A 25,842-nucleotide genomic window follows, 5' to 3' on the forward strand; every position below is an offset into this window, starting at 1 on the left:
CTTGTGTTCCAGTTTATGCCCATTATCTCAACAAAGAAATAGTTGGAAAACAGGGCTAATTTCACATTAAGAAGATACATGCTGTTGGTGCGTTAGCTATTACTTCTACATGGTTTCAAGGAAATGATTTGAATTTCCACTATTTCAAGTCTGATGTTTTTCAGAGCCAGACTAGCATTTAATATTCAACGTAGGCTTCCCACCCTACGCGGGAAATACAATCAGTGCAATGGCAGTATCAAAGTGTATGAACAAAAATTTACAGATGAACTAATTAAAGATTTCTTTCCTTACTTTACCCTTTTCTATTAAAAGAATGCTGAAACGTGTGTTGTGCTTGTACAGGCTGTATAGCACTGGTCAGTAGAAACATAAGAATGAATTTGTTTTTATTCATTATTTCGAACTGCAGAATTTAGTACCTTTTCTGTATTTTACTATTAAGAAAATGAGTTATTCAAATGATATCTGCCAAATTATACAGGTCTTAGGTTACTTGAGATCACAGAGTAACACTGTGACTGATCTAATTCCCATTTCCAATGTTTACTTAAATTTTGCAAAGACCATGATCATGCCATATAGTTCTACTGCAGGTCCAACACCTCTTTCACTAAAAAGCTGAATATAAAAAGCTGGCTACAATGGTAAATGCTCAAGGAATTCCAGCAGAGAGTTAATGAAGATCAATTAAAAGCCAGAAGACTGTGCTCAGATGATGATCTTTTAGGGCTGGGATGGAGGCCAGAATTTGGCACAGAGTTTGATGGGACTAACAAAATCCAGCTTGGAGTAACTCCTCCATGGCAGATCCACAATGTCAGAAACAACAACAAAAAAAACCACACCAGAAGAGACAGTAATGAATACTATTCAAGCTGAAGATGAGATCAGCAAATCAGAGAATGGTTTAATGTCCATGTTTACTCATTCAGCAATGATTCACGACTTCAGCATTGCACAAAGTAATGCTGTTATTTTCTTGAACTTCTTAAGGTGGAGCTGCACTTGCCTCCCTAAGGTCAAGAGGTAAAGTTACCAATTACTAACAATAATACAGGAAAAGGGACTTGTTTTTAACCAGATCATCATGTTTGTAAGGACTGCAAATCAGAGCAAATTAACAGATGGAGCGTGTCAACAGCAGTGCTGGGACACCACTGAAATGAGCTGGGATCCATACTGAGCCACAGAGCCTCAGAATAGAAAGGATGAGGAACAAAGGAAGGCAGCCCCCTTAAAAAGCACAGGAACTGTCTCTGTCTCCATATTTCTTCAGTGTTCTCTTCAGTGTGAATGTACTGGAGGTTATTCAAAGCTCATCGAGATCTGGCAATGTGTGGAGTTTCCCAGCAGCTACAATGGCACCAGGCACTGCCATTAAAAATAAAATGAAATTCTGCAGAACTCTTAGGACATAAAATTCCTCCAAAGAATTCCTGACCCCAAAAGCTGTCTTTCATAACAAGCAGTTAACAAGGGCCTCACGGTCTACATTCATCCTGATCCAAAAAACTGAAAGGAACCAAGGAATGCCCTTCACGTCTTTGAAGGTGAATGTGGTCTTGTACTGAAGGGAACTGCAGGGCAAAAATGTTTCTGAGCCTGAGTACTCGAAAGCAGTTTGCACAAAGAGTATAGGTAGACGTATGGGCAAGAACTCAAAAACAGAAGCAATGAAGTTAACCTGCAAGATAAGCAGCTATGTAAACAGACACACGGAGTGAAAGAAAGAGAGTGTTGGCATTTAATTCCTGTCATTAGTTCTTCTCATTATATATTTTCCTTGGTGCACAACCGAAACTTTACAATGCCAAAAGACATCAAAATTGAGAACTTCTATTCTACAAACCTGAATGAGATCAAATACTGTCAGTGGAAGTAAATCATCCAGTATCGCTGTATCTTTAGAGAATCTGTTGAGTATCCCACCTATGGATTAAGAATAAAGAAAGAAAGAAAGAAAACACTTTAACACTCTCCCCACAAAATCCTGCCTTGTACAGAACAAACAGAACATTTGTATTTCTAAAGACAAAATACTAGAGGTAAGTACGAGATTTATTCTAGTACAAGCAATTCCATTACAGCTAAATGGAGCTGTATCATTAACAAATTTGATTCTACAATTTCTGTTTCAGGTCTTGGAATCTCATAAAAAATCCCGGAAAAAAAAATAATAAATATATAGTTAAAACAAACTAACATGTAAAACAGGACAGAAACATGGACAGTTGCCATAAAGTCTGTACCTTTTGTGCATCAGGCTTTGCTGATACACATCATTTGCACATCAGTGTTTTTATTAGTTTCTACACCAGTTTCTTAGCTTCTGAGCAGAAATAACTTGTTAACCACAAAATAAGAACAGAATTAAGAATACAATGGGCAAATGAAGGAAGATCCTATGTTACACTGTCATTTACCAGTGCTTCCTGTACTCCAGCATGTACCTGTTAAGTAGGGTATGGGAAAGGAATTTCACATTCAGCAGTGAACAGAACTTGTTGCACCAGTTATGTAATGAACTCCATATCAACTTCTGAGCCAAATTTGAATATGAATACCATTGTTCACACCAACTGATGTTTTATGCCATTTTAGTAGGACTGCTCATGAAATAAAGCGCTATTTATCATCCATATCTGATTCCTTGTCATTCATCACATATCTTTAGACTATATCTTTTCTATTACAGTTTTAGACAAAGGCTATTCATTAGAACCTCTTCTGGTTTTATTGCCTCAAACTTCTAACAATGAATTTTCTCATTCTATGCCAACTTAGAAGGTGTTATTTCAGAATCAGAACTGACAACTGAAATATGTCATACTTAAAGTAAGTGCAACCATTAGAAGATTCACTTTGTGTAGCAAACTTTTATCCTTCAGTTCGACTGACAGTTTAAAAGGAAAACAGCAGTATCCTTTAGCAGAAAAAAAAACTGTTTAATTAAAATAAAGCCTATACATAAGTCAATTAGTCCCCATCCAAGTTACCTGCTTTCAAAGAGTTGAATGTTGACATAGGTGCATAAAGAACTGCATGCACCATCTTCTGATGAAGAGTTTTAGATACCGTTATCAGTGTATGCACAAGGGGCAAGCCTCTAAAAATCCCCATGGCAAGCAGGGTATCAGCAATTCCCACATAAATATAAATCATGTAGTAGGAGCTGGTGTCAGTGATGATCACTGGAGGGTTGTCACTGGTAGTGTTTTCTGGTTGTGTTTCATTTATTTTTGCAGCTTTACTGTGTGACATAAATAAAAAATAAATGCATTATCAGAAATTGCAAGTTTCTTTTTAATTTCTCTACTAAATAAATAGTACTGCAACGTTCATTTCTTTTAAAACTAAGTTAATGATTAGTTACATAGTTTAAGCATCATTTATTATTATTATCCAATGAAATATCCTATCCTATATGTATTATCCTATACCATGAAATAAAATTATGGAATCGTACAATGGCTTGAGTTGGAAGGGACCTCAAAGATCACCTACCTTCAACTCCCCTGCCATAAGCAGAGCTGCCAGCCACTAGAACAGACTGCCTGGAAACTCATCAATCCTGTCCTTGTACAGCTCCAGGGATGGGGCATCTATAGCTTCTTTGGGCAGCCTGTTCCAGTGCCTCACCACCCTCGGAATGAAGAATTGCTTTCTACCCCAAACCTCCCCTCTTTCAGCTTAAAGCCATTCCCTCTTGACCTGTCACTATCTATCTGCATAGAAAGTCAGTCCTCCTCCTGCTTATAAGCTCCTTTCAAGTACTGGAAGATCACAGTGAGGTCTCCCCAGAGCCTTCACTTCACCAGGTTAAACAGTCCCAACTCCCTCAACCTTTCCTCACAGGAGAGGTGCTTAAGCCCCCTGATCACCTCTGTGGCACTCCTCTGGACACACTCCATCATATAAACAATGATCTGCCTCAAGTGCCAGTAAGACAAAATTATTCTGTGTGTTCAGGGGCCAAGGCAATATATGCCATAGTCTTCCCTTCACGTATCTTTGGAGATGCTCGTACCTATCAGTATTTAGTAATTTCTGAAGTATGTTGTTGTTGTGCAATGAAGTGTTTTTACAAAGATAAAATTTAATCTAGAACCATAGTGACCTAGACTAATTGGAGATAAAAATTAACGACTGCATTTCCTATGCATGAACATACAGGCTTAGTTCTACAGGACTAGAAGAAGAATCCATCACAATAACCCAGGAAAAGCCATACTGCTGCTCAGCATGCTTTAACCCTGATCTACTGGACCCTGCAACATCTTGGAATGTTTCTAGCTGAGCAGAAGATATTACATAGAGCTCTAGAGAAATTGTTTACTTCAAACATTCCTAAGCAAATGTCTCATCCTGCATCAATGAAAGACAACAGCAAACCGCAACATATTCTGAAATAAGTCCACACATCTAGAATGAGCTGACTGAGGAAATGTTTTTGTCACTGCTATGCATTCAGAAATAAGACACAAATCATACAAATGTTAGCACGTAGAGAAGAATCAGTGTAAGGTACCACCTCCATCTATGAATCATTTTATTGAACTTAAGTTAGTGCCCATCCATACAGGCTTCTGGCAGAAGTTATTAATTATGTATAGCAAAAATCAATGTGAAGGTTTCCTCAGTCCTTCAGTAAATAATCAGAACTACTTACTTTTGAAGAAATAGTAACAGAACAAGAGAAGCAGCCACCTGTGATCAGAGAAAACAGTTAATTTTTTTGTCTTGTCACATTATGATCTTCTCATCTACTTTTTGTGGTTTTTTGTTTTATAACTGTTTGGAGAAAGAGCATTGTAAATGTATGCAAATCAAACATGCCTGAAACAAAACCCTGTCAGATCAGCTTCTCCTTCCACAGAAACTATTTAGTGCACCCCACTAGCAAAGCCACATTTACATTTTACAATCAGGCACTCGAGTTCTTAAATATTCTTTTATCATTTTTTACCATACTGTTAACAAAGGCTGGTTAATGCACTCTGAATGACAAGGAATATTCTGTGTATGCTTTAACATAGTTTAAGTTTTAAAAGCTAACATTTATTGATGACTCTTAAAACAATAAATAAAAAATAAAAATAAAAAATCAGGTCTTTTTCCCAATACCTTCAAAGGCAGTAATTCAAAACCTTTAACATTTTTACTCTTGCATTACTATTCTTTGGCATTGGTTCAGTAATATGCTATGATAACACCTCAGCACATAAAGTCTCCATCCTTGGGAACTATAAATTTTCCCAGGTCTTATGTGAAATAACAAAAGAAGGGCCATGATAATTTAAATTAAGGATCAGGCTTCTATTTTTATGTCTCTCAACAGAATTCTGTTCTTGATTCCTCCCAGGAAAGGACCATTTCTTTCTTCTGGATAGTGATAGGTGGAGTTGCAAGAGAATACTAAAGTTTTCTAAATGTTTCCATACATAACTGCTCTTCCTCCAGTTCAGTAACTCTGGTCTCTGGGTCCTACATCTAGGAAATTTGTCATCTAGGAAATTTGTTTTGAGCCACTCAAGTGAGCTACACACACATAGATACACACTCCACAACTCTAGAAAGAATGTACAACCAATGGCCTATTTATGGTGTTCTCTGTGAACCCACCTTGGGATCTGTAATGTAAAGCAATCCATTCTGAATCTAAAATAACATATAGAAAGCATTTTCACAATAGTCCCATCCAGTTCTGAAGGCTATTAAAATTCCAATTTCTATTTACTTGTTACTACTCTACTCTCTTCGTTCAATATTTCAGTGTCTAGCACTAGACTTTCTTCATCACCTGAGGCTAGAAGGGTGAGCGCAGTCCACATACTCAACAACCTGCATGGTATTTCATCTCATACACAGAGGTTTAATAGAGGCTATATAGTTTGTGCTATCTGAATATCTCCCAGCCCATTAGCTTATCAATGGATTTTATTTAAGCGATAGTTACACCGGGGAATTTAACTCTGATGGATAGATATTCATTGCCATCAGATTTTTTTAAGTTAGAAGATGAGGCTTTTGAATTATTTAAAAACTTTTTAGTCTAATTCAGAAAGCAAAAACCTGTAATTGTTGCTAGAAATGTACACTGTATATAGAGGCATTCACCGCAAAGTTAACTTTGCTGTTGTGTGTTTATAATGGCATTTTCCGCACCATGAAAATAGAACTTACGTAATAAGAACAGCTACACATTAAAATGCTCAATTTTGTTATTGGAAGTGGCTTAAAAATGTGGGATCTCAAACAAGACCCAAGCTCCAGATGCAAAGTCACCAGTTCCAGAAGAACTAATTTAGTCATCCAGAATGCAACATTACTGTAAATTCAGCATATTATCACTCATCTCCTTCTCCAGCTTTGATGACACCACAAGAAGGTCAAATATCAGCCTAGAATTGTTAAAAACCCTTCACTGGCACAATCAGACAAAAAGTAATCCTATATTCCTAGTGGATTCTTCTTTTGTGCTGAAAAATGTCGAGGGAAAATGGTGCTATATTTTGTAAGTTGGTATATCAATGCAGTCCCCATTAATCCCAGCCTTTTCTCTGGAATTTATTTCATGCCATAGAAAAAAACTCTTGATTTAGGATATTAATCATAAAAGAGGATACTATAAGTTTAAGTAGATAACATTAAAAGCATTTCCTAACCTGAGAAAAGACAAAAAGCAGAAAACAGCCATTATAGGTAAAATAGTCAGATTTGTGTGATCAGGCGTATATGATCAGGCATTTCTTCTGCACATGTTCTAACAGTGTTTTCCACTGTACTTGGAAAAAAGTATTCTCTGCTCATTGTAGGAACATCTCATCTTTAAATGCCATCAGAGGCTTTCTGCATTATTACCCTTCCTTCTTTCACTGAGTAAAAAGCTAATAACTCATTTTTAAAAGCATCCCTCCAGGACTGATATGTGTGTACTTGTTGAATTCCCAAGGCTCTGTAAAGGTATCTTTTTATAGGCAATGGGAATTCATTCACCTGTGAACAAGAGACAAGCTCAGGACACCAATTTATTTACAACACAGAAGGAAATAACAAAGATAATTGGAGTTGGTGGGTCTTCTTTTGCCATGTACTAATCATTATCTTCGGTGAGCAATGTTCTAAACAGTAGTCAAATTATATCCAAAAAATACCATTTTAACAGCAATTGCTGCTGGTCAATACATGCATCAACTCACATCTTGATGCTTTATTTTGTACTTCTATCATAAACAACATTATTTGAAGAAACACTGTTTGAAGGAAAAGGACGCTGGGAACAGATTTTCTTACCTCAAGTAAGAAGATAGTCACACATAAAATTAGTACAAAAATCAAGCTTTTGTGGATGGTAATGTATCTGAAATAAGTGTTCCATGTGGTAACAGTACCCATGCTTTCAGCATCATCAGTAAAGCATTCCTGCCAAAGAATTAATAAGACCACAGTTACAATGACAATAGTACCTATTTGTGAGAATTTCTGACACACAAATGCTGCCATTCATTCTGCTAACTCACATGAAAGCTGTCATTCTTTATTCTGACTCCAAATAACTGAACTGTAGCATTCACGCTACAGGCTGAGAGTTGGGGTTGCTTAGCAAAAAAAGTCAGGTAGAAATGGGCATAGGAGTATCGTGCTCAAAATTATCACCATGTCAAAAAAAAGGTCAAGTAAATCAACACGCACCTTCAGATCCTCTTCATTGATTTCATCAGTGATGTCCAATACGCTGTCTCGAGACAAGCGCCTGGCATAGATATCTATCTCGGAAGAAAGGTTTGTCTGAGGCACCATAGACATCTTCCGAAATGTTGTACTCCCCTTTTTGGAGACATGTGGGCCCTGGTTCACAGAGGTGCCTGTCATCAGACTTAACACAGATTGCCTCCTCCGAGATTGCAGCATATGGTCAGAGCTAAGCATGTTACTTCGAGGTAGACCCACATCTCCCTGGTCCAGGTCAGGTACCAGTGAGATCCTCCTTTCTGGTGAGTCAGTGTGGCCATCTTCCAGTCCATTGACCTGTGTCCCGTTCTTCTGCATTATCGATAACTTCCTGCCTGCATTAAGTGGGTTAATAATTATGGAGTTCTTCCTTTTGTCATTAAAATCTGACGTTTGTTTAAAAGATTGCTTCTTTATTTCATTTCGTGATCCCATGCTTTCTCCTTCAAAGGAAAATCGTCGCAGAGTCTCAGTTATAATTGAATTTCTTCTCTCTGCGCTGAACTGATCAAAAGAATCAAATCCCATCAGCTCTGAGCTGAAGTCTGGCCTTTGGCCCTGAAGTTCAGAAAACGTTCCATAGAAATAGCAGCTTCCCTCATGTAAGATTAATATTTTGTCAGCAATCTTCAAATGTTCCAGTTTTGAAGTAACTAAGATCCTAGTTTTATTGGCCATCAACTTGCACACACAGCTGTAAAAAATGAAAGAGTTAAAAAATAGGTATTTTTTAATTTTCCTAATGAGACATTGCTTTTATCTCTTCCATTTTCAATCCATACCTGCCTCCCTCCAAGTATGAACAGTCTTGGGTGCTCCTTCAAACTACAAGGAAGTGGTAAGGCTGGAGTGTGTGAAGGATGAGCATTTTTAGAGCAGATGCCAAAGGAGGGGGGGAAATCAATCATTTTCAGATCAATCCAAAAAGAACAGTTTGACATGAAAATGAAATATTTCTTCTCATCTTACAGTTACTTAGATTTATTAGCTCAGTTTCAAAGCTTCAAATATTTGGTAAACGCAAATTTCATGGATGGCGGTATGTGCCCCAGATGTTTTGAGCCCCTCTAACAGGACAAGTCAGAAGTCTACGTGTTTGGCCAATGTTCTGTCCATCTCTTGTTCAGTGGGCACTTCCAGGAGACAACTCCTACAGCAATTAGAATTTCTTAAAAAATAAAACATTGTTGAAATTTCTACTGGCAAAGTAGATAATATTTTTAAACTGAGAGCCCTTCTGGCACACAAATGCACGAGATATGAAGTGTTACGCTCCGGGATTAATAGATTACAGAAGGTGCAATAGGCCTTCTATACACAGTGTGCCATCTTAATGCTAATACAAAATGCTCGCTCACAAAAATTCTATAAAATGACATTTCCCAAAGGTATTATTTTAATCGCTTCCATAATTTTGTACTGTTTTTAAGTTCTACACCAATTAGAGGGAGATTTCTGTTATTGCTTTTATATTAAGTTATTTGATGACAGTCTTAAGTACAGCATTTCAAAACATACAGTACCTCTCAAATATTTCTTTTTCTGTAAAAATGTCTAAATATCCAAAAGGAGAATCCATGAGATACAAATCAGCATCTTTGTACACTGCTCTGGACAGAGAAAATGGAAATGAAATTAACTTTCACAACTCTTACAAATTCATAAATATAATTTCAAATGACTGCCTTTACATTTCTAACTCAAAAACTTTTCTGCAGTATCAATACAGAGCTGGAGTTCAACATTTAATCTGCTTATAAGACACTTTTCCATTAGGACCTTCCTTGCTGCAGACTACATTAAGTACTAAATAAATCTTTCATTAATTTCTGTGCAGAGGAAGAAAAAAGGCTGCCTTTTACAGCGGCTTCTCCACAGATCTTTTTAAAGCCCGAATCTGACAATCCCTCTGGGTGGACAGGGAACATTTAAATTGGAATTTAGAATCTCCTGTAATGTCTTCTGATGCCTGAGGTAATATTACACGTATGTAAGTAAGTGCCTGAAAAGACTTTGGCGCAAGGCCTTAGTTTTAAAAGTAATTTGGGATAAATGGTGAGCCAGGATGAGTGTGTTAGAAAGCTATGAGCTTGCAAGCATTAAACAGGACTATACAATATTTTGAGTTCGGGATATGAAATATTATTTGTGGCATTAGGCTCTTAAGCTACATATGTAGCATAAGTATGGACGTGGGTCAGTGATACCTAAACCTGTGGTTAAGAGGGGTTTTTTAGATCAATTTCAACAGAAGTTCAAAAAGACCCCTTGCCTTTCATCTGTCAGTTTGAAAATCATGATGTGATATGAATCAGGGTGTAACTAGTAAAGATTTGGACCACCTCATTCCAGCACTTTTTAAAAAGTACTTTTTAATCAAGTTTTAAAATAATTATGTTAAACAATGTGAAAATATTAAAACACCAGAAGAAATAACCCTCAGTAACAGAACATTGTGTTAATAAACTGAGTGGCTTTATAAAAAATGCCTCTGTCACGATTGATTTCAATGGCCATACATTATGATGAAGTGGCTGCATAATAACAAAAAGCTCCTGCTGTTCTTGGCATTTTCATCAGTAAAATGTTTGCAGTTTGTTTGATGGAATAACAGCTGCATTCAGATTACGGCTGCAATTTGTATGGTGGACTTACTAGCTGTATATGACTGACTTCAGGGTGCTGGGCCAGTGAGCTAACTCAAGGCCAGTGTGCACAACCTGTTCCTTCCAGGGGCTTTTCTTTCACCCTGTTGCAGCTGCAGCACTGATGGTGCTGTTAGAAAGCTAGAAATCAGGCAAGCTGCATCTGCTCCTTATGAAGGATCACTGATGACACTTACAGAAGGGATTCTGATTTAATACGACTGCATGGAGTACACCAGATAGGTGCATGCAACCAGTCCAAGCAAATAATGTCCAGATTATCTGCAGCAAAAGAGGGTATGACTCAGGGCTGTAATCCTACATTTTCTTCTCTGGCTTCCACAGACCTTCATCTGCAACCCACAGATCTGCGCACCTTGATGTATGTTGAGTTTAGATTAGAGCACAATCAAAATTTAAAGCAGATAAACTATTGCCTTTGAACATGTAACTGTTTATAAAATAATTATTATACAGCTGGCAATAAAAACATCAATTCCATTATATGACACTCCATTAAATGAGCTGCAATCATCTGAAAAGCAACAGACATGATTACTCAGTGAATGTGAGAAACATTTCGTGTAAAGTCTGTATGAAAATCTAGGTGAGTTTTGGTTAGGGTTCTTTTTTCCCTTTTCTTTGGTGTTTTGCCCACTTCTCTCTTGTCTTTCTACATGAAACAGAAACAGCCAAATCCCTTTTCCTCTCTTACAAATGCACTATAAATATCCTTACCAAAAGCCTCCCTAGTTTAAGGAATCTCTTTTAGCCTCAAACAGGCATGCACATCTTTTATGGGATGCCACTGTGGATCACTGTGATGGGATTTTACTTCTACCAAGCATTTCTGAGCAAGCCAGCACAGCTCACGCTCAGCACATAAACCAACAGATTTCATTGCTTTCCACTTATTTTTTGTGTGTTCCAAAAATTGCTAAACTAGTGACAACACTTATTGAAACACGGCAAGATTCATTTCAGTTTTGCTATCAATATGCAGAGAGTATGTCATTAATTGGTATACAGACTGCTTTGTGTGTCACAGCAGGCAAAGATCCTGGAATGCTACTTTATTTGTGTATTTATATGACTCGTGTTTCTTTGATACTCAGAGAACTACACATGAAGTTCTGAATCTCCCAGTGACATCTTGCATCAGGAGGAGAACACTCATCGTCAGCTAAGCCATAGCATGCATCTGGCAGCAAATTCTTAAAATTCAATGAATAGATGTGCAGATCTATGACAAATGAAATTGCAGAGCAAATCTCAGATTTCTGATAGTAAAATGAAGCTCCTGCCTGGGGTATAGTTACATATTAGGATTTAACCCACACCTATTCATGTGCTTAGTCATAACATTTCCCCATATGTAAAACATAGCAATAGTTAGGTAGCAAAATACTCACCTTGCTAGTGAGATTCGTGCTCGCTGGCCTCCACTCAGAATGATTCCACCTTCCCCAAGCACTGTATAATCTTTGTCTGGGAACTTCAAAATGTCCTGTCAATGAAGATTTTTAAGAATCAGACATCTACTTTCCATAGTCAAGAAACTCAAGCTACAGACCAAATGTTGGCACAGTATGTAATACTGCACGGGGAGGTTAGACAAAAGTTGTTCAAAAACAATAACAAAAAAGAGTTCCCCCCCCAGGATAATTTCTTCACCTGTTCACATAGTCAGAAATGGTGATTAAACAAAGCATCGTTCTACCTCAGAGAACAGTCTCAAGCTGTAAGACCTCAAGAACAAATATTTGAACTTCTGGATTACTATAAAAGCAAAGAATATACTTTCATATGAAATCGATTCAAGATGTTAATTGTTAGAGTTTCCTCTACAATAACAATGATAAATGCTCTTGCTACTAGGGGTGAGAAAAGCAAAAATCAATCTGAATTCTTCAGAGCCCAGAGAGGGCAGTTTCATAAAAAGAAGGCTTGGATAAAATTCCCAGAAGAGAATGACAGGAATGCAGGCTTGCAAACAGTTTAGGAACCACGCGCCACCACTTGGGATGTAAGTTACTATGTGCTAGAAATGAATGTTTTGCTAGTGAAGAAAGCAGAGAATACCACTTTGTTATATGTGAGACAGAAAGGGGCACCAGCAGAGATCCCTGTGCTTCACTGGCAGAGGTGGCCAGGAGACTTTTGAGTAGTTGCATTTAGCACAGATCCCTGCAAACCACAATAATTCATGGAAGCATAGATGTGGAGAAGTGCTCATGTGCTTGAACACTATCTAGCTTATCTAATTTTACAGTTGCTCTCATAAAAAATATTAACTTGTCCCGAAAGCCTTATCCAGACTATGTCCTTAAGCTATTTCAGTAACACGGATGTCACTGTGAGTCACAGAACAATAGAATTATAGAATCTGCTGAGTTGGAAGAGACCCACAAGGAACCTCAAGTCCATCTCCTGCCTCCACACAGGACCACCCAAAAATCAGACCCTATGACTGAAAACATTGTCCAAATGCTCTTGAACTCAGGCAGCTTGTGGCCATGACCACTGCCCTAGGCTGTTTCAGTGTATAACCACTCTCTGGTAAAGAACCTTTTCCTGATATCCAGCTGACCCTGCCCTGATGCAGCTCCATGATGTCCCCTGTGTCAGGGAATATTACTTAGGGAAACAGGCTGGAATACCTCAGGTTCCATGCCACTTGCTGGCAGTGCCCTGGGTAGTCTGAGCTTCCAGCATGTAGGGCTGCAAGGCAGCCTTCATGGCTCACAGCTGGATGCCCCAAGCCACCCAGATGCTCCCTGCACCATCACTGTCCACCTAGCAGCACAGCACTGCTGCACAGCTGCTCCCACACACAGCAACTGCAGCAATTCAAGGCACTCAGAATCATTCATTCACCTGCACATGGCCACTCCATTCGTACCAGGGGCACAAGCACGTCCCAGATGGCCTTACCAGTGCTGCTGGAAAAAGCTGTGCTCTTCCAGCACTTCCTGTTGAGGAACACCCCATGTTAGGGTCAGGACCATGACTCAGACAAAGGAAGGCTTGCTACCTTTCCTTAGACAAAACACTAGAAGACAAATTTGAAGCACTTTTCATGGCATTACTATTTACAAAACCAAAAAGCAGGTGCTTGGCACTTTCCAGTTCAATAAGTGAGCTTTAGTTATTCTGGAAACAATCTCAAGCTTTGCCCAGTCGGACAGCATAACTTCTGCTGCTGGAACAGTGGCAGAGCAGATATGGAATTAAAAAGATGGAGGAAAAAGATAACTTTTCCCTTTGGCAGTGTCAGAAAGCCTTTTATCTTGTCTGTCCCCCGCTAAACAGGACTCCTGTTTCCAGCTGCGGTATCTGCGTAAGAATGATCGATTCCAGCTCTGTGTATGCAATCTGCATCATTCCCCCACGTGAACAGAGAAGTGCTGGGATGTACAGTCAGGCTCAGAATCCAGGCTCTCGAGACTTCCAGGGCAATACAGTCTAAGCTGAGCTGCTCTCTAGGAGTTAACCTTTCACATGAAGTCTGATACAATACAACTGTGATCACCTCCACTGAGATTTTGACTGCTAATCACTCTCTGTTGGATGCCTCAGGCCCCGCAGGTTTTGCTGAACAAATAAATAAATAAAAATCTTGCCAGAGAAACGTTTCCTTCTTCCTCCCCTGTAAATTGCCCTGACCTCAGGAACAGAGTAACAATGCTGTTCAGCCCTGGATCAGTGACAGATTAAAGTCCAGCAGCTCAAAGACTAGAAATTGACTGCCTGATCCATCAGGAAATGGGAGAATCTCCCAACTCTTTAATTTGATAATAGCCCTTACTTCCTGGCTCAGAGGATTCTGACCTTAAAATCAAGAGGCTTTTATGTATGGAAAAGCTATTGCAGGTGATTTCTAAATTATTCTGATGTTAACCAGTTACTTCCCACACACATCCCCGTTACTAACATGGGCAAGAAGAAGAATGCAAAAAGTAGTGATAACATTTTTAAAGCAGGATTATCTGAATCTAATAATAATTTTCCTGTAGGCCACGAAGTACTTCAAAGGGAGGTGTGGAATTCTAGCATAAAGCTGTTTCTGGCATTTAATTGAGGTGGCCTGCTCAGATCCCTTCTGATTTCACTTTGCACATAGGAGTCATGTTATACATCTGTACCTTGGATATTACCCAATATCTTCACCTGGACATTGGGATTTGTGTTGTTGCATACCTAAATATCTAAGCTGATTTCAACTGCTTCATGTTTCTACTGTAGCCTGGTGTGTTGGTGCCATTGCTGATTCCTGATCTTCTTTCAAATAAACCCCAGACGATTACTGGACCCAGTATATCTCCCCCTGTCATCAATGTAAAATCCTAGCCCTACTGAAATTAATTCCAGAACTCCCGTTGCTTTCTATAGTGGTTGGATTTCATCTAATATATTTCTTTGCAGGTGTGTCAACATGGAATTTTAATCAGACTTTTAATGAGTTCCCCTTCTGTTCTCTTCTACCTTTCACCTCAGGGTAATATATGGCATGGAACAGACAAAGAACTTTTCAGGCTGTAATTTTAATAATTAAAAAATGGTTAGTAATTTCTTTCAATGGCGTAAACAGAGTGAAGAAGTCCAATAGACACACAATGTTATTTGTTGGAACATGCGTTACCTATTGTAAAAAAGTATGTAGGGCTGGCCCAAATACATCCTTGCTGTCATTTTATGCAGGAAGTGAAATTAAGCCAGGAACAAATCTAATGTAATGATGCTGAACGGCACAAAACCCAGCATACTAATGAAGCATTTACTAGATTTTCTTTAGTATAGGTTGCTCCAAAATTAATGCCTTCTATTTATTTCCCTGAAAACTACAACAGATGCACAATAACGCTATTGAACAGAGCAAATTCTCAGCTATAGAACACTGTTTTCCAACATAGTCAACACCATTAGCTGTGCAATTTCACCAAAGGCTGCAAGCCACACTCATAAAAATCTGTACCAGCAGAGGTGACCCACTCAATAATTTCATTATTGTTGTGACAGTCTCATTGCTAGATAAAACATTTCCTATAGAGTCTGTCTTCAATTGGCCCAAACAGATGGAGGTCAGAAGGAAATCTGGTCTATGTGGTGGTTTTTGTAGGACAGTCCAGCCAATACTGACAGTGTGCTCCACACTCTCTGAACTGGTTTGGTGCCTGGCATTATCTTAGGATAAGTCTTCTTCTCTGCCTGTCTCTGGAAGTTCGAGCCTTCAGCTTAGTCAGCATCATGATGAAGTGGTCAGAGTTGATGATTTCTCTGGGTTCCAGGGAACCCAGAAGGATCACCCCTTTCCTATTCCATAACTTCACCCACTGAGGGCTGTGTCTTGAACTTTTTATTCAATGGGGAATTCACATTTTGCCACTCCACAGACTGTCATTTTGACTCCAGGTCATTATGGTGACATCACGTCTCATCACCATGTACTGTGTGACCCAGGAATGTGTCACCTTCAGCCTCATATTGATTCAGTAGGTCATGACAAACTTTGTGGTGTTAAACTTTCTGTTCCTGGGTGAGCATTCATAGGACACACCACACAAAATCTGTGACATTCCAACATTGCCACCAATGCTTTGAAGCAGATATTTAGCTCTGCACACAGTTCCCTAGTCTTAGTCTTCTGATTTGTGCAGATGAGCTCATATGGTGGTGTGACAGCTGTGCACGGCCATCTAGAACATGGCGTGTCTTTCACATCACTGCCAACGCTTCTGAAACACACCGCTCACCACCTCACTGCTCACATCTACTGTTTGGTCTCCATAAACATTCAGCAAGAGTCAGTGGATGTCAATAGGTGCCACTTTTTCTGCATGGAGGAATTCTGTGACACATCTCTGCTTCATCCACACTTCCGCATCAGACACCGTTTTGTCAGACTGCCCCTCTGCTGCCATCAGTTGTGGCAGCTGCACACAATGATATATTGGTGGGAAGGTTCTGCCTCTACTGCCAGACCACCAACATCCACCTCTGACACAGTGGGTCAATGTAATAAAATAGGAGGCATTCCTTTCAGAGGGGAACACTAATACTCTCTCCCCAACCCCTGTTCCCAGAGACGATAATTATTTTTGTGAGATCTTCTAATATTAGCTAGCATCTCACACTGAAGGAGAAAGCATTCAATTTAATATTTGTTTGTAGTTTTATTTGTGTGTAAGTCATATTCACTTGCCTCAGCAATAAAGGTAATTAATAATGCCTTTGGGATTTGTACAGAAGAATAATGCCGAGACAGGTTAAGGTAATAACTCTTTCCACAGTATATAATTAATATGGTCTTTTTGGAAAAAACAAACAACAAAAAAAAGGGGGAGGGAGGCAGAAACAGAACAGAGTTTTTTCGCATACAAATTCTTTGTTCTCAAAATCATTTGGTAGATTTATGTATGTTCATGATAAGAAAACACTGTTTTTAATGTGTAAAGTGTTTTATTTCTACTCTGGCATTTTTTTTCCCCTCTTCTTATTTTTTAACTAGTTATTAACTGTCAGACAAGTACTGTCTTTCCCTAGTAGCTAAATGCTTGACAGCTTCCAGACGTCTGTTTTAGGTATGGACTAAGGAGTGGTACTCATCCCAACTCCTGTTGATAACGAAGACATCTAAGCTACCTGTTTTCTTTAAAAACTTGAGTGAAAACATGCAGGGAATTCAGTTATGCTATTTTAGTTGATTACATTAGGATGAGAGGAACTTCATGTTGGCATACCTGTATCTGTCCCTATCTATGAAGGCAGCCTAGGTAACCTGTTTTTTCACGAACACCCACATTGCAAACATCTACATGATTAGGTAACCAAGCTTCCTCTTAATATCCTCTTGCAGAGAATTGATTACTATAAAGTACACAGTGCATGAGTCGAATCCTTATTGTTTCTCTCTTCCGCTTTCTAATGTGTCAGCAGCTCTTGTGAACAATGGGCACAAAACGGGGTGCAAAGCATTTCACACTGTCTGACTAAAAGCTGTCAAACTGCCTCTCAGCTCCTACAGATTTAGTTCAGTTGTGCACCTGTAGTCAGCTTCAGATGTGATATTCTTTGCAGACTGATAAGACACCTGCAAAAAGCCCAAACAGTCGGCACCAATAAAAGGGGCTGGGGAAGCACAGTGAGATGCAGGTAAGGATAGAAGGGCATTCTTGACACTGCCAGTCACCAAAAGGGAGATGCCATCCTTCCTGAAGAGATGCCAAACACACAGGAGCACAGACGAGGGCTTGGCATATTAACTGTCTCTTTCTCTAATAATTTTTTTATGATCTAAGCTGAAAATGTATTGCCTGCACACCCTGTGAAGACAGCTCAAAAAGGACAGAATGTGGCTACGTTTCCTGTATGCTGTGATATGATTTGATCTTGTAAGGAAACGCTTTCACTGTTTGCAAGCAGTGTTAAACATTACATTCACGAGCAGGTGGTGCCTGTCAAATCAGAACATGTGTTTACTTTAAAAGTGGCAGCTTCTTACAGGTAGTTTGCTATTATGGGTTTATGGCCTCTGAGGAAAACACTAAAGGACAGAATGAAATAACTAGGTGGAAAAATTTCTCTTACCTTTCATGAAGTCAAAACCAGAAATCACAGAATTATGATCTTAAAACAAATGAAGCATTGTCTCCCTTCAAATGGGATACAGCCCTTGTTTATTTTTTAACCAGAATAACTATAATGGGCCCGTTTCTGCAGTCCTGACTTGAAGAACTCATTCTCTTGCGAAGATTTTGTTCAAAGATCACAGAATGTAGCCTTGAAGATTCCCACTACAACTGTTGAAGGGGCTTTACCTTTTTAACTTAACAAGTGATAAAAACCAATGAAAAACCCAGATCCTGTTTATTGTAGGCTATCAATAGAAATATTTCAAATTGAAAATTTAAAAATCAAGCCATGTTCTTTCCACATTTTCTTTTCATATCAGTACTAAAGATGCTGAAAACCCATTGGCTATTCCTACAAATTCCTGTCTAAGTTCATGTTATCCTGCTGTTACATTAGCAGAATCATTCAGTCTCTATGGAATATGCACCTGTGGAATTACCTCATATTTAGTAGCAGGATTCCATAGACATATAAATTCATCCAGTTCACATCTCCCAGTGTATTTTGCCATTCATCAATGTGAATAAAAGTGGTGAATCACGCAGGATGTTCCCAGCACTGAATTTGTTTTTGCTTAATTGGTCTTTAATTTGAAGTGCTAGTAAGAAGTTCACCTTCTAATTGATTTTTATCATGAATGTGATAAAAAGTATTTCATAAAAAGGGTAAAACACCTTGTCCAAAGAAAAGAAAGGTAGCGTAAGCCGAGGTATCACCTGTTCATCTTATTTTACTTTTAATTACTTTTAAACTTGCACATGGGGACTTTCTTTAGAAGAAGGACTCTGTTCAGACTCTGCCTTGATCGTGTCTTGGCTTCTCTCTATTATAGCACAGCAACAGTGAAATGTTATTATGAACAAGTTCTGAAACATTTTACGCATATAAAGCAGGCTATGCTTTACAGTCTTTCCTGAACTGGAGAGCCCAGAACTGTATACAGTACTCCAGATGTGGCCTCATCACAGAAGAGAAGAGGGGGAGGATCACCTCCCTCAATCTGCCAGCCACACTCTTTTTGACACCCTCTAGGATACCACTGGTTTTTGTGGCCACAGGGACACACAACTGGCTCATAGAAACACATTCAAAGAAGAATACTTCTTCAGCATTACATATATATATATATATGTATATTCCTGAAATTATGACAAGTAGTCATATGACCTTTAAGATTCCATCCAGAGGAGAGGCCACAGAAATAATCCAATGGATGGAACAACTCCCCTATGGAGACAGGCCGAGAGAGCTGGGTCTGTTCAGTCTGAAGAAGAGAAGGTTTCAGAGAGATCTGATAGTGTTCTTTCAGTAACTAAAGGAGAGCTATAAGAAGAAAGCGGATGGATTCTGTATCAGGGTCTGCTGTTTTAGAACTAAGGGAAATAGTTTCAAACTAAAAGAGGGGAGATATAGATTGGATATAAGGAAGTTTATGGTGATGCACTGGAACAGGTTGCCCAGAGAGGTGGTGGATGCCCCGTCCTTGGAGACATTCAGGATCAGGCTGGACCAGACTCTGAGTACCTGATCTAGCTGTAGATGTCCCTGTTCATTGCAGGGGAGATGGAGCAGATGACCTTTAGGGATCCCTTTCCACTCAAAAGATTCTATGATTATATGATTCTGTGTCCACTTAATCACTGGGTCAAAGGAAATGGCACTGTCTTCCCCAAACCATTTTTTTTTGTGTGCATGGAACTTGAAGGAAAATTTCAATTAGTCACTGTTGAGAGATGTATTTCAACTGACTTCCAGCATATGTGCAATAAGGAAACAAACTCTCTTTTATCACCAAACCTTGGTCCACCCTGAAGCACCCATATAGGAGACAAAATAAACAAAAGTCTCTTGCATTCAGGTGCACTACGTAACTACCTACACAAATTGGAGAGAAGAAAGTAAAGTGAGCTCCCTTAGGCAGAAATCCTCTGGTATCCCTTCTTCCCAAAGAACAAAAACACAACCCTAAACCAACAAAATATTAACTCTTCTTGTCATAATAAAATCCTAAAAAGTGCACAATTGGGAAGAAACTAGAAATTAATATTTGAAAACCATCCTTAAATTTGCTATACTCAGTCCTACTTGATAATTTGATATTCAACACTAATTGAGACTAGCAAGTATAATAATAGTAACAAGGTAATGCATTTGGCTTAATTACAGACCATTCTGCCTTCTTTTCAGGCCATTCCAAGTTATTCAGCTTCAGTACAGAAGAAAGTATCCTCATAAATATCAAACCTGGCCTCAAATAATGAGCCCTGCTAGAGGTGAAGCATATCGTTCATCACAGATCTGCACCCATGCAGATCAAAGCTGGCTTGATTGAGCCTGCTTGGAGAACAAAGGAACTCCGACCTACTGAGACACTGAGCCATCCTACCAAAACAAAACACCAAGGTATCATACCAGTGCCAAAACGCTGAGCTCACTCACCAACACCAAAACACCAAGCTAACTCACCAACATGGAGACACCAAGCTGGCCCACCAGCACCAAACAAACCCGCCATTAAAAACCTTCTGCTCTAGCCAGGGCCTGGGCTGGAAAGCCTCCTTGGACAAGGAAAGATTCAAACTGCTGCAAGTTTTCCCTTGGAGATTTGGCATTAACTACAACTTTTTAAGTCTGGGGTTAAGGACTACTCACTTGAGAATGCCTGAAAGAGAAGTTGCTAATTCTCCTGTCTTCAGAAGCTTTCAAAGAAGATTTCCAGCAAACCACAATCCAAACACAGACTGAAATGGCCATAAACATGTAAGAACAGATTACTTTATCGCTTGACTATACCCTGCTCTCAGATAAAATGCTGTAACCTCATCTTATTTTTAAACAGAGCGGCTATTGTTTTCTTGCTTGACTGGCACTAAAGGAAAATGTTTCACTATGTAGCCTAAAGAAAGATCCTATTCAGCACAGTTAAATATTTATTGTTTTCATCTACATGCTGCTGAGAAAACACCTGATCTTATGGCACAGCAATAAGCGTGGAAAGGCCTAAAATGTTGGGTCCTTTAGTATACTGCAATGTGAAAAAGTGTCATTTCATACATTACCGTCTGGTAACATCAAACAAACACAAGGGCATTCTGACTTCATTACAGACTATATGTCACATAAAGATTGACCCTACAGTAATTTCCAATGTGAAAACTTGCAGCATTCACACAAAGAAAAGCACAACCTTAGTCAAGATTTTCCTCTAAATAATTCAAGTTTCTGGCATAGAGACTGAATTATCCCCAGAACATTTCTTGAGGTGCAAAAGGAGGTGAGCAGAATAATTTACAAAAATTGTAACAAAGAGTATTTTCCATGAATAAAAAATGTAAAAATAATATACTACGTGTGAAAAAAAAAAAAAAAGAAAAAAAGAAAAAAAGAAAAAAAGAAAAAAAGAAAAAAAGAAAAAAAGAAAAAAAGAAAAAAAGAAAAAAAGAAAAAAAGAAAAAAAGAAAAAAAAAGTAGAAACAATACTTTTTACATAATTTGTTTAATATTATTACATTTGACTAGGTTTTTAACTAGCAAGGAAGACTGAGAACACAGGAACCTTATAGTACCTGAGCCAGCTGATTTAGCTCCTGTTATGTAAACTCCCAGAACCAGCATGATCAGTACATGTCTGAAGGAGCTGCCAATAGGCTGACTTATAATTCTACAAAATCTGAGTGCCAGGATGAGTTCTTGTTTATGTAAAACTGTACTCCCTGACTTTTATTTAGTATTATGTTTTTACAGTTAGGTCTTAATAGTTCTAGATGACTGACCTCTTCCAGTTGGCAGGCTTGGATGACACTCTTGTATCGGTATTCATCATAGGATACACCAAAAATGATGTTTTCTTTGATTGTTCCAGGCATGATCCAAGAGACTTGAGGAGAGAATGATATCCTTCCACTGTGTTTAATTTTACCCTGAGAAGGCTCCAGTTCTCCCATTATCAACATCAGAAGTGAAGTCTGAAAAATTGCGAATGGTTCGTATATCTGAGATCCGTACAACCACAAGAAATGCTAAACAAAGTAGGAATCACTTTAAAATAATAAGATGGTATTTTTGTTCTGTAAAATGCCCCTACATTCACTGATTTAGTGCAAGTCACAATTACTGAAGATCTCAATGATGTGTATGGTTCTGAAAGGCCTCCGAACAGAGAGAAACTAATTCACCGAACAAGAAAAACTGTATGGTGGCCTGTAAACAAGGCATGTGGCTGCAAAAGCATGCACTTTTAAGTAAACTGATAGCAAGGTAAAAAATGTGAATCTCTATAGGAGACATATGGATGTCGGGTATTTGAACTTATGGTGAATGTTATTTGATTTTTAACATCACTGCCTATTTTGCTTGTTCTTTGTACAACACAGTTCATGTTTACAACCTTGCTGATGTTTATAGCCCTTTTTCTGTGTTGCCTTGAAAAGTGTGATATCTCTGTGGATGTAATTGCTCACCAACTGCTCAGTGTGATCTGAAGTCTTGTCTGTAACTGTTAACTCATTTACGTGAGTACATGACCTATGCATATTTGCTGTTTCCCTTCATAAAAGAATTGATTGCAATTTCAGCACTAACATGTTATAATTTCAAAGTTAATCAGTAGCTTGTAGTAACCTTGTCACACATCACTAGCTACTTGATCAAAGAACAGAGTTGAGAAATACAAGGAAAAATATGTTTCAGAGGCATTCCAGTGGTGTTCTTATCACAAATAAACAGTCAACAAAGCTGGGACATAACAGCCAAAGATCTAAAAATCTATCTAAGACACAATTTTTTGTTCTCAAGCAAAAAGATCCTTTGAGAAGTTATACAGTATGCAGTGGGAGTATCATGAAACATCTTCCCATCGTACCAGATCTTCAATTTTCCTAAAAGCTGAGTAAGAAGTTTCTGAACTTGCAAAGGATAATCTCTTAGGATGTTCTGTACACTGCATGTTGAGCTACAATATCTTATGTCATAGTCTTTAAAGTGAGCTGACATCAGGCTTCATAGCACAGATAGAAGAAATAAGCACACACTCTGTTCCATAGGCCTGACAATCCCTGGAATTTGCAATACCAACAAGAAGAAAGAAACCCTACACTGAGAGGATGGAAGGAAAGGAGAGGCTTCTTTTGTTGGAGCGACAAGTGTAAATCTTATGTTACATTTGCCTTTCAGATAAAATTTGATCTTTTCATCTGTATTGCCTGGAAAAATGCAGATTTCTTGTAGATATATAATTGCTTACAGCACAGCGTGATTTGAATTTTCCTAAGCAGCTTAATAAATGGAATATATCAACAATGTCCTAAACTAACTGACATTTTGTATTACAAGTATGAGCTTCAGCAACAGCCATCTTAGATTAATAATTCAGCAATATAATAAAATTCTTCTGTTCATTCAGAATTATCACAGTAAAAATGCATACCAGCATTTTAAAATGCATACCAGGACAACCTCATGTATTTTGTGTTGGTATCATTTCTGAAAAATAATATTGAAGCCTTGACCCTTTTGAAATTGATAGGTCCTCTGCCACTGACTTCAACAAACCAAACACTTCACACAGAATCACAGAATGGCTGAGACTGGACAAGACCTCTGGAAGCCATCTGGCCCAACACCTGATTGCTCGATTAAGAACACCTAGAGCTGCTCAGTACAATGTCCAGATAGCTTGTGAAAATCTCCAGAGGGGAATCCTCCTCATCCAAAGGAGTCCTGATCAGTGAAAGTAAATGAAGTCAGAATACTTTCAACAATAATTTGTTAAATGGGAAAAGTTGACAAATCCATAATTAACTTTTTCTTTTATTTCACGCCTTCTCAGAAGGCTCCCTGAAGATCAAATACTTAATCTAATTCTTTATCTAATCCTTACAGCTTCCAGTGAATATAAGTATTACAGTTCAGTGTATTTTATAAGGTACACAGTTTAGTGAGAACTACTGGTGATAGGTGGAGGGCTGGACTGGATGATCTTGCAGGTCTTTTCCAACCTTGGTGATTCTATGATTCTATGATAGTACCAAGGTCAATTGGATATGCTATCTGCAAACAAAATGCATTTATAACATTTTCCAGATCTAAGATGATGATTTATCTAAACCACAACTTCTCAGTACTCCACCTGTTTGAACAGCACCTCCCCAAACTTGTCCTCCAGGGTTTCACCTGGAACTGAGAGCATGAGCTCAAGCTCGGTACTGAGTGATCTGGAATCTATACAATGAGGTATGTCACATATACAGAGTATGTATCATAGTTACTTGGCTAATTAGTGCCATGTTTGTCAGATTATTGACCACTTTGTTTTCAAATTTTTCCTTAAAATTTTAGCAAAGCAGGACAAAGCCCTGCTTTCAGGCACCCTGAGCGATCTGGGTGTTCAGGTAACGTTCTCCAGTGCACTATTAAAACAGGCAGGGAGATGTTCATCATGATCACCAGCTTAAGGTTACAGTCTGCATTACTCCTGCAAACCTCCTTCTAGTTCCTAAGGAAAAATAGATTTGTAATTTCAATTGGTATTTCTCTACTAAGCCTATATCCTTGTATGTACAAAAACTATCCAGCAGACTCCTCTTCACATTAACCACAGAGTAAAATTTAAAATAAGTATGGATCATTTTACTGAAATATATTTTATTCATACATTCTTCCTGCTGCTGCTACTTTTAGAGAGGGCACAGATTACCACAAGTCCACTAACAATACCAACAACACGAAAATAATCCTTAAAATTCTGTTGGAGCAACAGAAAGAGAAATACCTTGCCTGATCCAGTAGATCCAGAAACAGCTAATAACTCTCCTTTCTCGATCTTAAAATTTATATCCTGAAGAACAGGAGAAGCATGAAGGGGAAAATTGCTGAAGAAGAGATTGTTGTCATTGCTAGGAGCTTTGCTGTTGTTGTTTTCTTGTTTTGCTTTTACAAAGAGCTCTCCAATTCCCTGCAACATACATATTGGTGTGTTTGTACGTACACAAAAAATGAACACAACATACATATGCAGACATGTATATCATACTATATATGAATATATATGACTTATGAAAGCCTATGGACTTACTTTGCTGACATTATTTTCCTATCCATAACTAATTTATTCTTAAAATTTCAATTTTAATTTATTCTCAAAATTGTATCTATTTTAGCATCCACATTGTACTTGCCCCTAAATATGCTGACACAAGCAAAATATTCCTCTAACTGAACTACTTTCTGATATTTATACATGTCAGAGATGGATTTCGGTTTCAGGATGGTTTAAATCTGAAATAAGTTACAGGCCTTATCATTTACTAAAATGGCTATTCCAATGTTTCTCCACAGTGGATAATTTGATTTTTATTGCCTGTCACATATTCCTTGCCGCCAGATAGCTGAAGCCAGTTAAAATGAAGGTGTGAGGTCTGCTCTTATTAGAGAACAGTGTGTCAAATGTTGGTGTATATATATCTATATATAGTCTGTATTTGAATTTAATTGGGGTAGAAGTACAAACCTCATCCCAGAAAGCTGTTACTTTGTCCACCTCAACCCCAGTTGTTGTTAGATTATACTCCAGGGCCTTATATTCTTCTTTTAGCAAGAAATCCTAGAAACACAATGAAAGCAGATTAGAGGAAATGGTACGAGACAACAGTCAGTCCCACAGAGCAGTGCAGACTTGCCAATGCACAGCACCAGTTGTTAACATTTCTGATAGTCTACTGCATTCTCATGCTACTGCATTCTCATGCTGTTGTGCAAGGCATACATGCAGCTTGTACAATGTCTTTCAGATTCGGAAGGAAATATGAAGGAAATGTAAATGTTTCTTGAAGCT

General features: G+C 38.4%; 1 protein-coding gene across 1 annotated transcript in view; it reads right to left on the minus strand.

The window, feature by feature from the left end:
* Positions 1-25,842, minus strand: part of CFTR (CF transmembrane conductance regulator) — a 76,544-nt gene that overhangs the window by 23,984 nt on the left and 26,718 nt on the right. The window contains exons 9-18 of the mRNA XM_015853538.2: positions 25,519-25,611; positions 24,781-24,963; positions 21,785-21,976; positions 11,792-11,886; positions 9,258-9,344; positions 7,696-8,428; positions 7,297-7,425; positions 4,673-4,710; positions 3,000-3,253; positions 1,853-1,932 (exon numbers count right to left, since the gene is read on the minus strand). Coding sequence (XP_015709024.1) covers positions 1,853-1,932; positions 3,000-3,253; positions 4,673-4,710; positions 7,297-7,425; positions 7,696-8,428; positions 9,258-9,344; positions 11,792-11,886; positions 21,785-21,976; positions 24,781-24,963; positions 25,519-25,611 — 1,884 coding nt within the window. The remainder of the gene's footprint in view (positions 1-1,852; positions 1,933-2,999; positions 3,254-4,672; positions 4,711-7,296; positions 7,426-7,695; positions 8,429-9,257; positions 9,345-11,791; positions 11,887-21,784; positions 21,977-24,780; positions 24,964-25,518; positions 25,612-25,842) is intronic.

Source organism: Coturnix japonica, chromosome 1 (genome assembly GCF_001577835.2).
Source record: "Coturnix japonica isolate 7356 chromosome 1, Coturnix japonica 2.1, whole genome shotgun sequence".
Taxonomy (NCBI): domain Eukaryota; kingdom Metazoa; phylum Chordata; class Aves; order Galliformes; family Phasianidae; genus Coturnix; species Coturnix japonica.